Below are 15277 nucleotides of genomic sequence, written 5' to 3' on the forward strand. Positions count from 1 at the left end.
ATTGTTCTTATTTAGCCATATCTATGTAGACTTACAAACAATTTCATACTTCTGTAGACGACATATATAAAATAGCACGGATCTCCACTATCCTTCTACATAACAATTTATTCTCGTACAGTGATGCTTTCGCGGTTATGTGCGAAAATGCTTATTCGTCAATTTGAATCTCTGAGTTCGAAATTCCAAGACCACAAAACAATTGACCATACTCCAACATTCATTGGCGTGAGGAATAATAATTAGAATCAATACCACAGAAACAGTAAGGCTTCTCCTATTTAATTTTGTATATGTTGCTGATAATTTGTCACACTAACACAGGACAAGACTATGACACGTTATCTCCATTAAACACTATATATTAACAATGTCATTGCATTTGATTGATATATGTAAATATCATTTCATCAATCCGCCATTATCCTCAAAACAAATGACATGAAAGTATATACTCGAGAAAGATAATGCATTTCACGATGAAATGAACCACACTTTCCTCTTCGATCCGATCCCATGACATGTCAGGAGACAAGGAACGGGCGTGACTTTTCAGGAGAACCCTATACTTTCTGACGTCGCTGATACAGGGGAGGTAGGAGATTCTGGTATCAGTCCCACTGCCAGTTCATGCTGTGCGTCACCGTTCTCATATGATGCGCATTTTCGTCTCCGCTTTAAACAAAGGAATAATATTTGTCACACAAGACCTTAATTTTCACGACCCTATAATACCACTAAGAAATTATTGAATCATTGATAATATGTACAGTTTACAACGAATATCATAAATATCAATTCGCAATTGTACCGATATTATCTTACTATTTCACGAAACAGTTATTTATCCTTCAATACGTGTTACTTTTGGTTAAATTTCAATGAAGCAGCGCAACAAATATTTATTCCAAAACTTTAAAAAATGTGAATATCTTTGAAATACACATTCCCCCAACAGGAGTTAATATGCATCTTAACAACATTGTCTGCGATCATTAAAATGAACGTGCTAGTAAACAATATATCATGCTTATCTATAAAAGCTTTTCGCTTATCCGGAGTATATTTATGTAGTAAATAATGTATCATACTTTTCTATAGTTATTCGCTATTCCGGAGTATGTTTATGTAGTTAATAATGTATCATACTTATCTATAGTTATTCGCTGTACCGGAGTATATTTATGACGTAAATAATATATCATGCTTATCTATAAAAGGTATGCACTATTCCGGAGTATATTTATGTAGTAAATAATATATCATGCCTATCTATAAATGGTATGCACTATTCCGGAGTATATTTATGTAGTAAATAATATATCATGCCTATCTATAAAAGTTATGCACTATTCCGGAGTATATTTATGTAGTAAATAATATATCATGCTTATCTATAAAAGTTAATCGCTATTCCGGAGTATATTTATGTAGTAAAACTTACCTTTTCAATGTCTACACCACAGGTAAGAAAGATTCTAGCTTTTTCAGGCAGACAGGGAAAAAACTGTTCAGAAAAGGACAACACATACTTCATATTGACCTCCCTTGACGAGGGCCTTCCTGTAAAGTGTAATAAAAACGACAATGTTCTAAGGACGCTTCACTTCATGGAACGCAATGTTAACAGTTACATAACATTACAATATTGACGCAATGATTAACGCGCTATCAGTCTATTCACCACAGCCACAGCTCAAAGGACAGTATCAACTAAAATGATTATGATTATATCCAGACATAGATATCTATAAAGTGATTAGTTGTCATCAGTCTGACAAATAATCCTAAAATAGCGCTATTCTTTACAATAACAGTGTTGGCGTTTTTCCAAGAGTATGAATGTTGGTTTTTTTTCTCATTGAATCCATGATCATTTCAAAGGCACTATTTCTTTTTTTTTTTTTTTTTGACAGTAGAGAAAATTAATGGCCACCACCTTTAGAGTGATGACCCTTTGTTGGACTTACCTACTATATAGCTGACTCCTATTGCAACCACAAGGAACACAATCAAGGCTAAGGTATCAAACCAGTAAAAGGATATTGCATAAAACCGATCTAGTCCTTGTCTGTTAAAATAAATTTTTCAGTTTTACTGTGATTAAAACATTCATTTGTTCTAAACAAATAGTTATATTAATTTTGCTTAGAGAGTTCAAGAAGACACAGTTGTGTAAATTAAATCTTGTTGGCAACTGTTTATGGATAAATCTATATCAAATAAAACTGTGGAATATAAAATTAAGCCAGGGCCATTTAATAAAGTTTGCTCTTTTGTAGTCTCCATATAATTCAAAATGGCGTTAGTTTGAGCAGACCTAAATAGAAATTAGATTATCGAATCATTGTTATTTTTATTTACTAGCCTACCTATGTTCTAATACACTAACAATACATAATAAAAATTATAATAACGTATTACCAAGTCGATTCAAATGAATTTCCGTGCCTAATTACATGTACAATTTTTTTTTTCATTCTGTGTGTACCGGTTTAGTAACGACTTGTTACTGTTGTGACTTATCAAAGTAACATATGATAAGAGAATATATAACATCTGTCTGTCAATCACGTCACTAGTTTTATGTTGATAAGTGAAATTAGGGTTTCTGTTATGACATATCAAAGTAGCATATGATAAGAGAGTATAGAGCTTCTGTCTGTCCGTTAAGTCACCAGTTTTATTTTGGTAAGTGTAATTAGCGTACATGGATATATTCTAAAATAACAAATTGGAGATCTTTTCCATTCAATATCACTCCCAATGACCCAATTCTACTCACGGGCCGGTATTCGTCACAAGTGGTGCCAATGTAGCGTTGAGTATATCTGGAACGGATGTAGGTGTGTCAAATGAAGTGGAGACATTTCCGGGAGTTGTGAAATTCATGTCTGTGAATGTATTGTTTATAACTGGAAAACATCGATCAACGGGTGCGAATGGTAGCGGTTTCTCTCTCCGTAGGGAAGTGGAAAAGGTCTGTCCCATCGATATCCATAACGTTATTGCCATTCCAGCTATTCCACCAATAAGACATCCCTGATATAGATAACAGAAATGTACATAACAAAGGATGATATCAATCAAACCGTGTCTTTGTAGACAATTATCATAAAACCAAGATTTTTTGAAATTGCAAACGAAATACTTTATTTGAAATCAATCAGAATCGTCCATACTTTTAGAATTTTTCATCAGTCTTTCAAACGTACCATATGAGTTGCCCTCGGGAAGAAAATGGAATAAAGGAAAATTCCTAGCAAAGGTGCTGTAAATACGGACATAATGCTCAAAGCTACCTGGAAAGCAGAAATGGATAAAACATATCAAACTATGTTTAAAGATAAATAGGTGATTAGTCTGTAACTTAGAATAGTCTCTTTCATTTGACATGTATAGTGATTAGATGGAATATCGTATAATACTAATGAAATCCATATATTATATACACTACCGTACATTGTCTCAAGCCATTATTAGATTTTATTAACTGTCAAATATTGCTACGTAGTTTTAACTAAGATATAGTTTTACATGGTGTAAGGGTAACATATTCATTATAATTCTAATGCTATAACTAGCAACCATAATTTGCCATACTGAAATATCATTACCATCCATACTAACAATAAGATCGTAATTAACAGGAAAAAGTGCAATGCTAATCAGACCAGGTGCTCTGGAAGAGTAAGCGTCTTCTGCTTTATTGACGACACCCGCCATGTAAATCTTGGTTAGTCCAAGTAAGAACGGTCGCGTTTCCAAACGAAAACAAGGTAAACAGCAACGACACCAAAAAGGCGTTCCAACGAGTGTCAAACACACCAGACTTAATATCTCATGCTAGAAGCTCCTTGAGAGCATAGTCTGGTTTTACGCGTTTTTAGATTATCACCATGTTTAATGACTGGCAGACGAAGAATAGCTTTGTCACCCTGAAGTTATCATTTTATAACAATTATAAACACGTCGAAAATTGTACTAGTTTTGAAATTTAAGTAACATAACGATGTTGAAGCAACATACCCGATAGAGGGATCCCTTCATTTCTGCTACCAAGAAGGCCAAGGCTGTAGCCAACATGCCATACAACACAACTACAAGTGAAACGGGCAAAACGTGTTAGATTATTTTCTTCCAAATAAACGAGATAAATTTCTCGATGAATAATTTATCCCGTAATTACGGTTTAGTATTATAAACTCTAACTTTTAAATCAGTAAATATGTCGCCATTTATTTTCCCTTATGATATACTTTTCTTTCTTCTTTGTTTGATATTTGATGTTTTCGCATACATAAGTTGTGAACAATTTCGTCGTATTGAACTTTTTTCAACTGATCAATATTGCTCAATAGTTGTCATTTTGACGTTTGTTTTACATATCACTTTACATTATTGCCTTCAGTCATGGCCGTCATTAAGTGATGGCCGTACGTGGCTCTACCACTTTTACCTGTAACTTTTGAAATGATTGCAGCCTTTGTTTCAGACAGCTTCTTGAAGTTCGGTTTAATGAAATCCTCTAAGGTAATGGCTGACAATCCAGACAAATTAGAGGAAACAGTACTGAAACAATATCAAACATTGTATAATCATACATACTATTAAAACATTGCCGAACAATTTCCTCGAATTCATTTGTTGAGGGCACAAATGTTGCTGTTATTTGACCTTATATGTAAATAATTGTTTATTACGATTAACAATCAATATTATCTAATTCAATATAAATTTGTTATTTCGTTTGATGCAATGAATAAAAATTTAGAACAAATATATCTTGATATTGTTACGACTGCCGTATACAATACCTCAATGAAGCGGAGAACAGTGACGCCATAAATAGTCCAGCCATTCCCGGTTCATTCCGGAATATATCCAATACCATATATGGAATCAACTGAGAAATGAGGAAACCTTCCATGTTTTTATCACATTTATGTAAATATTTATGTTTTCGCCATGTCATTCATATCACTATTCGACAACGTTCAAAGCAACGAGATGTAGATGTATATACTTATCAAAATTCAAAATCAACATTTAAGTTCTGGTTCAGTTTCTTGTTTTATTTGTCTTCGCTTCTATTCAAACATGCAGGGATCATACTCAAGTACCAATAAGCATAATTTTTCCGAAGAAGCATTTCAGCTCTACAATCATAAACGCTACTAATTATAAAACTGCTCTTCAATATTCACTTTCATTGACAATCGATCTTAACAAGCAAATTCATATACAAGTCAAGCATTTATCATTTATTTATAAATCAGACTGTATTTGGATTGAATACTGTGATAAAAAACTGAAATCTAGTTCATATATCAACGTCCTGTTTGCCTGATTATCTGAATGCATGATAACGAAGTTTCCGTTCCGAAATAACGATGTTTCCGTTTCGAATTAATGAAGTTTCCGTTTTGAATTAACGAAGTTCCCATTTCGAATTAACGAATGCTCCATTGTCTGTTTAAGAATACTTACTTGGTTATAGACGATTTTCTTTGACAGTATCGGATCACATCTGATTGTGTAATAGTAAGCATACGCCACGAGACCCATAGCCATGGCAAGTGACATCGTTAACACGAAGGCTGGTCCGACCAGGTAAAATATACTGAAACATAAATATCCACTTGAGTGAAATGAAACATGGTCAATAACACCTATCAACATTTTTTATTTTTGTTTTTAATTATTTATTTATATTTTATTTGATTTCAATTTCATTTTTATAAAGCATCCTTAAAGATGTATAGCTCCATAACGTAAGAGGAAGACGCTCAACATTCCGGAACACATTTGCTTCAACGGTGTCCGTAATGATCTTTCTACGGTTCATGTTTGACCGTTGTTCGTCGAGTTTAAACCAAGATTCTGTAGACGTGTTAGCATTTCCGTTTTGGATCTCATGTAGGAATCGAGATATATATTACACTGTCAAACTGTAGTTAATTTGATCTTCTATAATTTTTTACAACAGGAGCGGTACTACCGTTACACAAATATACAGCTACACACATATTATAACAAAATAAAAAATATCTTGATTTATTCGTTGATTTTAAACGCCTTCGCCCATGAACCGAAAGCAGGGTACAGTTCCCTGCATCCATAATTCGGGACTCTCAGGCAGTGTAACCTTGAGTGTTGTTCCAACTTTTTTTTCTTCAAATATTGAAATCTTTAGGTAAGACATACTATTTAGCATCTTTTTCGCTCTTTGTACAGCACACACGTTGAACAGACGTCTGACGAAACGGTATGACCAGTGCCTTGATCGTTGATCCAATCATTAGGCTCCAAAACGTATACTGTCGCGTTGGATCAATGTCAAAACTGAAATGAAACGATTATTTGGAATCAATGTCCAGCCCAAGGTAAATGAAATGGACAATGCACAGTTATTAGAATTCTGAATTGCGTTTGTACCATCAATTGTATAATTGTGGCAACATCAAATTGGCAAATAAACCTTTCCTTGTGTTATTTGGTATTCCATAAACTTATTAACCTGACTATCATTATTCGAAAACTCACACTACAGGTCCAGTTTTAAATTTCAGCTTTATTTCAAGGAAAACGGATTGTTATGCCTATGGCACTTTACACGTATGAGGAATTTCGTCAAATATTAGCCAATATTTTATCTATGAGGATGCGAGCCAGGCACATGCTAAGGCCAGAAAGGGTGGTATGAACACAATTTATTTCAATTAAAAGATCTCTCAATTAATAACCCTTTTAATTTATCGCTGACTAACAGTATGAGGAAGAATTTCGGCGTCATACTTTCACTACACCTCTTATCAAAGTGTAAGCTCTCTCTGAAGTTTCGTTAAAAGGATAAATATTTCTAAAACAATGCATGTTTTTAGAAAGTATGGTTACTTCATAATGCAAGGGATTTAATGCGTTACGCCTCCTTGAAATGTTTCAGAGAAAATATCAAATACGGACCTACAAGACACTGAATCTGGTGACAAAATATGGGCCAAAACGTCACTGAAAACGGCGGCAACATACGGACCTATAAACCATTGAATATGTTGACACTATTGACATTTAAAAACCATACCGATATGTTATTGTCCATTATACATTATGAGTTCAATAAAATTTCAAACGCTTAATAGTATATTGCAAGTGAATAAATTAACTTGCATGACACAAATTGTTGGCTTATCTCACCTGACAGGTTGAAGACGTCCAGTTGTCTTATTTATGTCCCAAACCTTGTCCAGTCCGCCAACCAGCACAGTCCCCTGTGAATAATCACCTTACAATGGTATATCATTCGAAAGCTAGGTAACTTTGATATGAATTTACACGTTTTTAGGAAGAGAATTTAGCTGTAAGTTTTCAATTTACAAGATACGGACCCGTATAATTTACATCAATCGCGATATAACGAGCAGATAAGGAATCATCAAAATGATTTTTGTGTCAGATCTATATTTAAAGTCCTAAACCAGGCCATTTCTGTCACTCTCTCCACGACAGATTGACAGTAATTTTGTAGTTTTCGACTTCTATTTTTTGTATGTTACATTTCACGGAATAAAATGTGAAAAAGTAACGGCAGGTATAGTGGTCATATATCATATTAACATTGTTTATTTATTACAATTCATCAAACATAGATAGAAACTTTTCCTAATCCTGTGACTTACCTTGAACAACACTGCAAATATTCCCATATAGAGGATAAGGAACTGAAACACATCCGTCCAAACAACAGCTTTGATTCCTCCCTAAATACGACAAGTAGTAACAAAAGTTATTTTAAGATCAGAAATGTACCTATCTATTTAAAGCAACCTTTTGATATAAGACAAATTGCTATCAGTAACATTATCCATTTTAACGGCCTGCCATTAACGGTCTTTAGGAAATGAAAAGTTTTAAAAAGTAAAAGTCTTTAGAAAATGGAAAGTTTTAAAAAGTAACAGTCTTTAGAAAATGGAAAGTTTTAAAAAGTAAAAGTCTTTAGGAAATGAAAAGTTTTGAAATATAACAGTCTTTAGGAAATGAAATTAAAAAAAAATAACAGTCTTTAGGAAATGAAAAGTTTTAAAAAAAATAACGGTCTTTAGGAAATGAAAAGTTTTTAAAAACAACAGTCTTTAGAAAATGGATGGTTTTAAAAAGTAACAGTCTTTAGGAAATTTTATTGTAGCAACGACTAGCGAGTAAAATAAGTCAGAAATAGCCCTACTGAAAACCCATAAATAGACAGGAAGGTTAAATACCCTCATTCAAATTCGAAAGAAATTAAAATATGAGGACATAATTGACACATTCACTTTTTGCGTCCGCACCACATCCTTCAACTGAAACCATAAGCAATCATTTGTCATCATATTTAGCAAAGACATTTCGATTTGATTTATATAACGAACTAATTCATTTTTTGTTTAATCTTTTTGAAGTAAATGTTTAAAAACACAAAAGAAAATTTAAATGACATATGAAGCAACTGTTTGATTATAAATGACTGATCAAAGAAATATGTACATAATCATATGTGTTGAAGAAATTATAAATGACTGATCAAAGAAATATGTCGTAATCATATGTGTTGAAGAAATGATTATTTTCCTTTGTAGTTTTAAATGAAGGATATTAAGCCAGAGTGCCGTATCGTCCTTGTAGTACGAGATAACTGGGTGGTATCACTTTTTTCCAAGATAAAAAACGTAAGTAGTATTGATACAGTCATAAAATACTAGAATATCATACAGCCTAGTCACGTTTCTATGATAATGTAGAGAATTCCTTGTGGGAGTGAATTCCAAGAACTAACCGAAATCATTTCAGGAATTACCGAAACTCTGAAATGATACGGTTGTATTTTCCATATCCCACACCCACACATATGGAACAGTTCATAAGGGAATACATCTCCTACTCGTAACGAATATAGATTTTCACTCCTATTTAAGTGAATCAAGTGTTAACAGATATCACTTCGACGTAACAGTCAGTTGATACCCTGGACAGAAGAGTGCTTTTACCTCACAGATGTGTGGTTTCCCACCATAAATTAGATGACTGTTGTCTTAATTTGAATGTGAAGATCATCATAGTTCAAAATAAACGAATATTAAGGTATGTCATGCCTTAACATTGACTGTGAGTTTTATCACGTAAATATGACCAATGTAAAAAAGGTACTAATGGCATATGATGTTTTATTCTTCCTTAGAAAATTAGAATCTCAAATTCCGCGAAATATGCTGTTGATAGTACCACTGAAGGAAATAAACATTTCATTTGGAAAATCATACCTGAATATCGAAACTTGTAATGTGATAGAAATATATTAGTCAAAACAGCATCTTCAACAACTTACTATAGAGGTGTATATGATAGATGAAACAGCCATGGATAGGACAGACACCCAAAATGGCACACCAGTCACTGAAAAATAAAACATTAAATCAAAAATGTATGACATAGATATAAAACACATCTCAATGACCCAAATAATGGACACAGGTAACGTCTGGATGTAGACCTTAGAATATCTGTCATGTAATTGTTGAAGTAATCCTTTAATGTGTCACTGATGATGTATAGTTTGTTGTCCCCAATATCAATACCATCGACGGTATCGGTCAATTATCATATGTTATTTAATGCTTTTTATATCCTCAACAGTAATTTAAAGATATGTGGTGGGGTACCTTTAATCAGGTAGTGGTAACTGTCAACAAGAAATTATAGGCAGGTGGTAGAGAATTATAGAATGGTAGTTATAGACTTGTGGTAGAGAATTATAGACTGGTAGTTATAGACATGTGGTAGGGAATTATAGACTGATAGTTATAGACATTTGGTAGGGTATTATAGACTGGTAGTTATAGACATGTGGTAGAGAATTATAGACTGGTACTTATAGACATGTGGTAGGAATTATAGGGTATTATAGACATTTGGTAGGGTATTATAGACTGGTAGTTATAGACATGTGGTAGAGAATTATAGACTGGTACTTATAGACATGTGGTAGAGAATTATAGACTGGTACTTATAGACATATGGTAGAGAATTATAGACTGGTACTTATAGACATGTGGTAGAGAATTATAGACTGGTACTTATAGACATGTGGTGGGGTATTATAGAATGGTAGTTATAGACATGTGGTAGAGAATTATAGAATGGTAGTTATAGACATGTGGTAGTGTATTATAGAATGGTAGTTATAGACATGTGGTGGGGTATTATAGAATGGTAGTTATAGACATGTGGTGGGGTATTATAGAATGGTAGTTATAGACATGTGGTGGGGTATTATATAATGGTAGTTATAGACATGTGGTGGGGTATTATAGAATGGTAGTTATAGACATGTGGTGGGGTATTATAGAATGGTAGTTATAGACATGTGGTGGGGTATTATAGAATGGTAGTTATAGACATGTGGTGGGGTATTATAGAATGGTAGTTATAGACATGTGGTGGGGTATTATAGACTGGTAGTTATAGACATGTGGTGGGGTATTATAGAATGGTAGTTAAAGACATGTGGTGGGGTATTATAGAATGGTAGTTATAGACATGTGGTGGGGTATTATAGAATGGTAGTTATAGACATGTGGTGGGGTATTATAGAATGGTAGTTATAGACATGTGGTGGGGTATTATAGACTGGTAGTTATAGACATGTGGTGGGGTATTATAGAATGGTAGTTATAGACATGTGGTGGGGTATTATAGAATGGTAGTTATAGACATGTGGTGGGGTATTATAGACTGGTAGTTATAGACATGAGGTAGGGTATTATAGACTGGTAGTTATAGACTTGTGGTGGGGTATTATAGACTGGTAGTTATAGACATGTGGTGGGGTATTATAGAATGGTAGTTATAGACATGTGGTAGGGAATTATAGACTGGTAGCTATAGACATGTGGTGGGGTATTATAGACTGGTAGTTATAGACATGAGGTAGGGTATTATAGACTGGTAGTTATAGACTTGTGGTGGGGTATTATAGACTGGTAGTTATAGACATGTGGTGGGGTATTATAGAATGGTAGTTATATACATGTGGTGGGGTATTATAGAAAGGTAGTTATAGACATGTGGTAAGGAATTATATGCGGTAGAGAATTATAATATTATTATATTGACTAATAGTGGGAAGCTATAACCTTGTAGTTACAGGTGATTTTTAATATGAATCGGTAGGTTCAATCAGGCGGAAGTAAAAGTGGTAGTTATAGTCATATGTGAGAAATTATGAAGAAGTAGATTCAGACAAGTAACAGTGCTATATTTGTTGTTTTAGACAGGTAGTGAAATGGAATTATAACTGGTAGTTATAGATAGTTAAAACACTAGTAGTTATAAACATAGACACCGATAGCTAAAGACAGGAGTTTGTTAGTTATACACATGTGGTAGCGATTATAAACAGTTCGCTACTTTTGTTTATTTTCTGCTGGTTTTAAAGCCCTGTCGTGAATAGTCAGGATCATTTTAAGCGGAGTCTCCATAAAGTAGCTGTTGGCTACCTCACTGATGCCCGTCTCATGTCGTCCTGAGAAATTAGGGGAAAGTATCTTGACCCACAACCAAGACACAAACAGGGTTCATATCTGAGCTTCCTGAGAAACACAAACCGACATTGGTAGGGAGCTTCGAACCGCGCATCTCATATCTTTAGATAACAAAGATCTACCCGCATGAGCTATCATGGCCCCTCTGGTAATATAGGAAACTGGTGGGGACTTACCTGTTGTATTCTAGACCATAAAGAAGAAGTGTCATCACATTTTCGATAACAACTACAGGTGTCAAATCCAACTGTAAAAAAGGGAATGATTCTTTCCTATTTTCTTGAAAAGCAATACTTGTATAAAACCGAATACACAAGCCCGGTTAATTTGACAGGATTAGAATACGAGTTCAGAAGTTTCCATTTCAGTGACACTCTGCCAGGCTATCAACTTCAAAGTGAAATGAATCTATTTTCACTTTCAATTGTGCGTGGAGGTATTCATTGTTGCATTGTAACTATGTTAAGTCTACCTTGAAAGGATCAAGATGGGAAATGATTTATGACTAAACATGTAGAAATGCGGGTGTGTGTAAGAATTCGCCTAAAATTGCCACACTGTTAAATTTTATCATATATTAGAGTGTTTTGCGAATGATGAAATATATTATTTGCGTGTCGATTGTCTTTAGTTCGAATCTTTTGTCTTGGTTCCATACTTTCCTTCGTTAAAACATGATTTTATTTATAGTATGTGCTCACCAAATTGTGTTCGATCAGTTAGAATAACATAACATTATAAGATATACTTAAACAAGCTGTTACTGTTTTCAAATAATTGGATTGAAAACTCTTTCATCCTGACAATTCCAAACGAATTTATAAAGCATTGTGGCTAATTTTCATAAACAATGATTTTTTGTCGTACTCACCCCTTAAAAAGTAATATACTTATAAACAAATGGTTCCCAATTTAAAACAATAAAAAGTTTAGACTACAACTTTGTACAGTTTATATTCTTAACCGACAATTTATGTTGCTTTGTTAAATGTCTGGTACTGCGCAGATTTTAGGAACAAAATTAGCTTGGAAGATCGAAAATTCTGTAAAATTATTGAAAGTTGTTCATATAAACAATCAAATAGATACAACCACAGGTATTTAAATGTTAATTTCCATATTGTTTTATCACAAAGCAGAGGTTTTTAAGTAGATGGACGCAGTCAACATACCTCCCTCCATAGCTATGGCTGGTCCATAAAGCACCAAACCACTGTACATTGTCTGTAAAAACAAGAGTCACATATACAGAAACCTTCTCTGGTGAATACAGTGCGAACAAGTCATATACTTTAACGACAATGTCTAGTATGGCAGAAACTGGGAACTCAGAATGAGTAGAAAAGCAAAATGAATGAAGAAAATGAAAAGTCGAGCAAGACAGTTTAACCGTAGAAAAGTGTAAGGGAATTAAGAAATTGAGGAATGAAGAGGAACGCAGAAGGAAAGCGGAAATGATAATAAGAGGTAGGGGTGAAAAATGAGATAATTAATGAAAACTAAGATGAGTTAGAGAAGACTGAGGAAAATATAGAGAACGTCTCGAACAGGTTCACACGTATTTGAATATGATATGGCATACTTTCCACGTGTCATGGATGGCGGTATATGTAATATGTACTTCCTATGTGTACTCATCCAAACATTGAATTATCTCTATTTAAATTTTCTTATTTTTTTAGTCATCATTAAAACACCTGACAACCAACTTCAGGTTTAAGAAACTATTAAGTGAAATTACATGCCATGTATTTTCTTAATGAAGTACACTTGTATTGTCATACTTGTAATACTTTGCTCAAGAAGACGACACTCAGAATCAATTTGAGTAATTACATGTAAATATGGCCGTTTATGATATTAAAAATAAATACTAAAACTACGGACTCTTAAATCATGTATACATTAAAACGAAATCTGAGAAAGTCCGTACTTTAACAGTGATTAAGTTTAAGTATACATCACTTGAAGATTTAACTTCAAAGTACCATTATGTTAATGAGTTATTATCTATGTATATCTGTATCACTTCAAATCAAACAACGTTCATTTAAAATCTAAAATGCTTTAGAAAATCTACCATGGTTTGAAATTTGAATAATTACTTGATAAAAACACTTTGATATAATACATAGAGTGTTTTCCAAAGTAATTCCCAAACTTGACTTACACAATCCTTAAGCTGAATATAATTGATTTTCATTCAGTACAAGCAGACATTATACGACTACAACCTATACTGCTTGTGAAGCAAATCTATCACTGTCATGGGAAATCATTACAGATGAGAAGCACACACTTTGATAATAAAGCGAATCTCGATACAACTTAAACGGACTCTATGATTAAAACATAAGATCGTTAAATGATACATTTACACTAAAACTATTTAAATTTCATGATATGCAATCAACTGTAGACTTGATAATCTAAGCACGTAGTTGGATTGTGTTCGGATAACTCTGTGCTGTACAGTAGACAGATAACCTCTACAGTTCACATGAGTTTGGCATGTGTGTGCGTTAGAAACACCTGTACTCAACCTTTTCTTTCATCTTGAAAATAACAATAACACCCACATCCGTATGTTTTACAGAACATGTTGATTACGACTTTGCAGAATGTAATTGTATACGTAAAATCCAGAACACCGGATGGTTCTGCAGCGCCTTGTTAACTTAACAAAACGCTATAATCTTTCTGTTTATTTTCTTAACACTGAAACAAATCACTATCTGGCAGATGATACTCGTTCATACAAATAACTGACATTTAGTGTAGACAATCATCTGGGCAATATGTCAAAATTCCTGGTTTACTGCGTTCAACATTAGATAAACTGTCATGTGATACATTATGTAATACAATCGTATGGAGTATAGCGTAAAAAAATAATAATTAAAAGATTAAATGAAATGATTTACTGCTATTATCGCAAGTCTTTCAATGCCTGGATGTTCACATTACGTCGGGGAAACCCTGGGAGCCTATATCGAAATGCTTTATATAACTTCATTACGAGACATGATCAAACTTGTTACTGTGTAATTGGTTGAAGTGCAACTGATGGGTACGTTGAAAATAGTAATAGTCTTGCTAAATTGTATGTAATTGATTTGCCACCAACAGACTGCAGTGTAGATAATTTTATGGCTGCCACACCTAAATAAGGTATCAGGTTCGCTGACAGTAACCAAACTAATCATCATTATCATTCTCATTCTCTTAACATATTTCGTCCGCAGTAATAGTAGGATGTCCTCGCTTACCAAACTTCACCTCTGATAGGGTTTCACATAACCGCAAAAAATTGTTTCCTACCCACGCTCCCAATAATTTTTGCACTGGTACATTATTCTATAGATATGAATAATTACGGACATTTGTCAATGTCAACAACAGTTTGCAATTTTTCATAAAACCGGTTGACAATTAAGATAATCAACTCTTTACCATCCGTCACATTGTAGAGGTATTTCGTTCAGTTCCCTCACAGATCTACATGTACGTATGTAAGCCTTAGCTCATGTTCATTAATTCAAACTAAAGTCTGCAATAACAAGCAGGATATACGGTGAGAAAATATTCAACTATGATTGTTTTGCATCCTCGGGTAAAACTTTACATTTTCACCCAGCATACTGTTGGCCATAAAACACATTACAACACACATTTTGTCTTCAATATCAGACTAAAGCCCA

At 33.7% G+C, this 15277-nt stretch overlaps 1 protein-coding gene across 1 annotated transcript in view; it reads right to left on the minus strand.

The window, feature by feature from the left end:
* Positions 1–552: 552 nt before the first annotated feature.
* LOC132561740 (sodium-dependent multivitamin transporter-like) overlaps positions 553–15277 on the minus strand; it is a 35305-nt gene continuing 20580 nt past the window's right edge. Inside the window, exons 3-16 of the mRNA XM_060226441.1 lie at positions 12749–12800; positions 9362–9429; positions 7680–7760; positions 7198–7271; positions 6208–6345; positions 5491–5623; positions 4818–4906; positions 4460–4572; positions 4030–4100; positions 3216–3302; positions 2786–3042; positions 1971–2071; positions 1445–1563; positions 553–675 (exon numbers count right to left, since the gene is read on the minus strand). Of these exons, the coding sequence (XP_060082424.1) occupies positions 553–675; positions 1445–1563; positions 1971–2071; positions 2786–3042; positions 3216–3302; positions 4030–4100; positions 4460–4572; positions 4818–4906; positions 5491–5623; positions 6208–6345; positions 7198–7271; positions 7680–7760; positions 9362–9429; positions 12749–12800 (1506 nt within the window). The remainder of the gene's footprint in view (positions 676–1444; positions 1564–1970; positions 2072–2785; positions 3043–3215; positions 3303–4029; positions 4101–4459; positions 4573–4817; positions 4907–5490; positions 5624–6207; positions 6346–7197; positions 7272–7679; positions 7761–9361; positions 9430–12748; positions 12801–15277) is intronic.

This window comes from Ylistrum balloti, unplaced genomic scaffold (genome assembly GCF_031769215.1).
Source record: "Ylistrum balloti isolate Yb309-2 unplaced genomic scaffold, AGI_CSIRO_Ybal_v1 Utg371274, whole genome shotgun sequence".
Classification (NCBI taxonomy): Eukaryota; Metazoa; Mollusca; class Bivalvia; order Pectinida; family Pectinidae; genus Ylistrum; species Ylistrum balloti.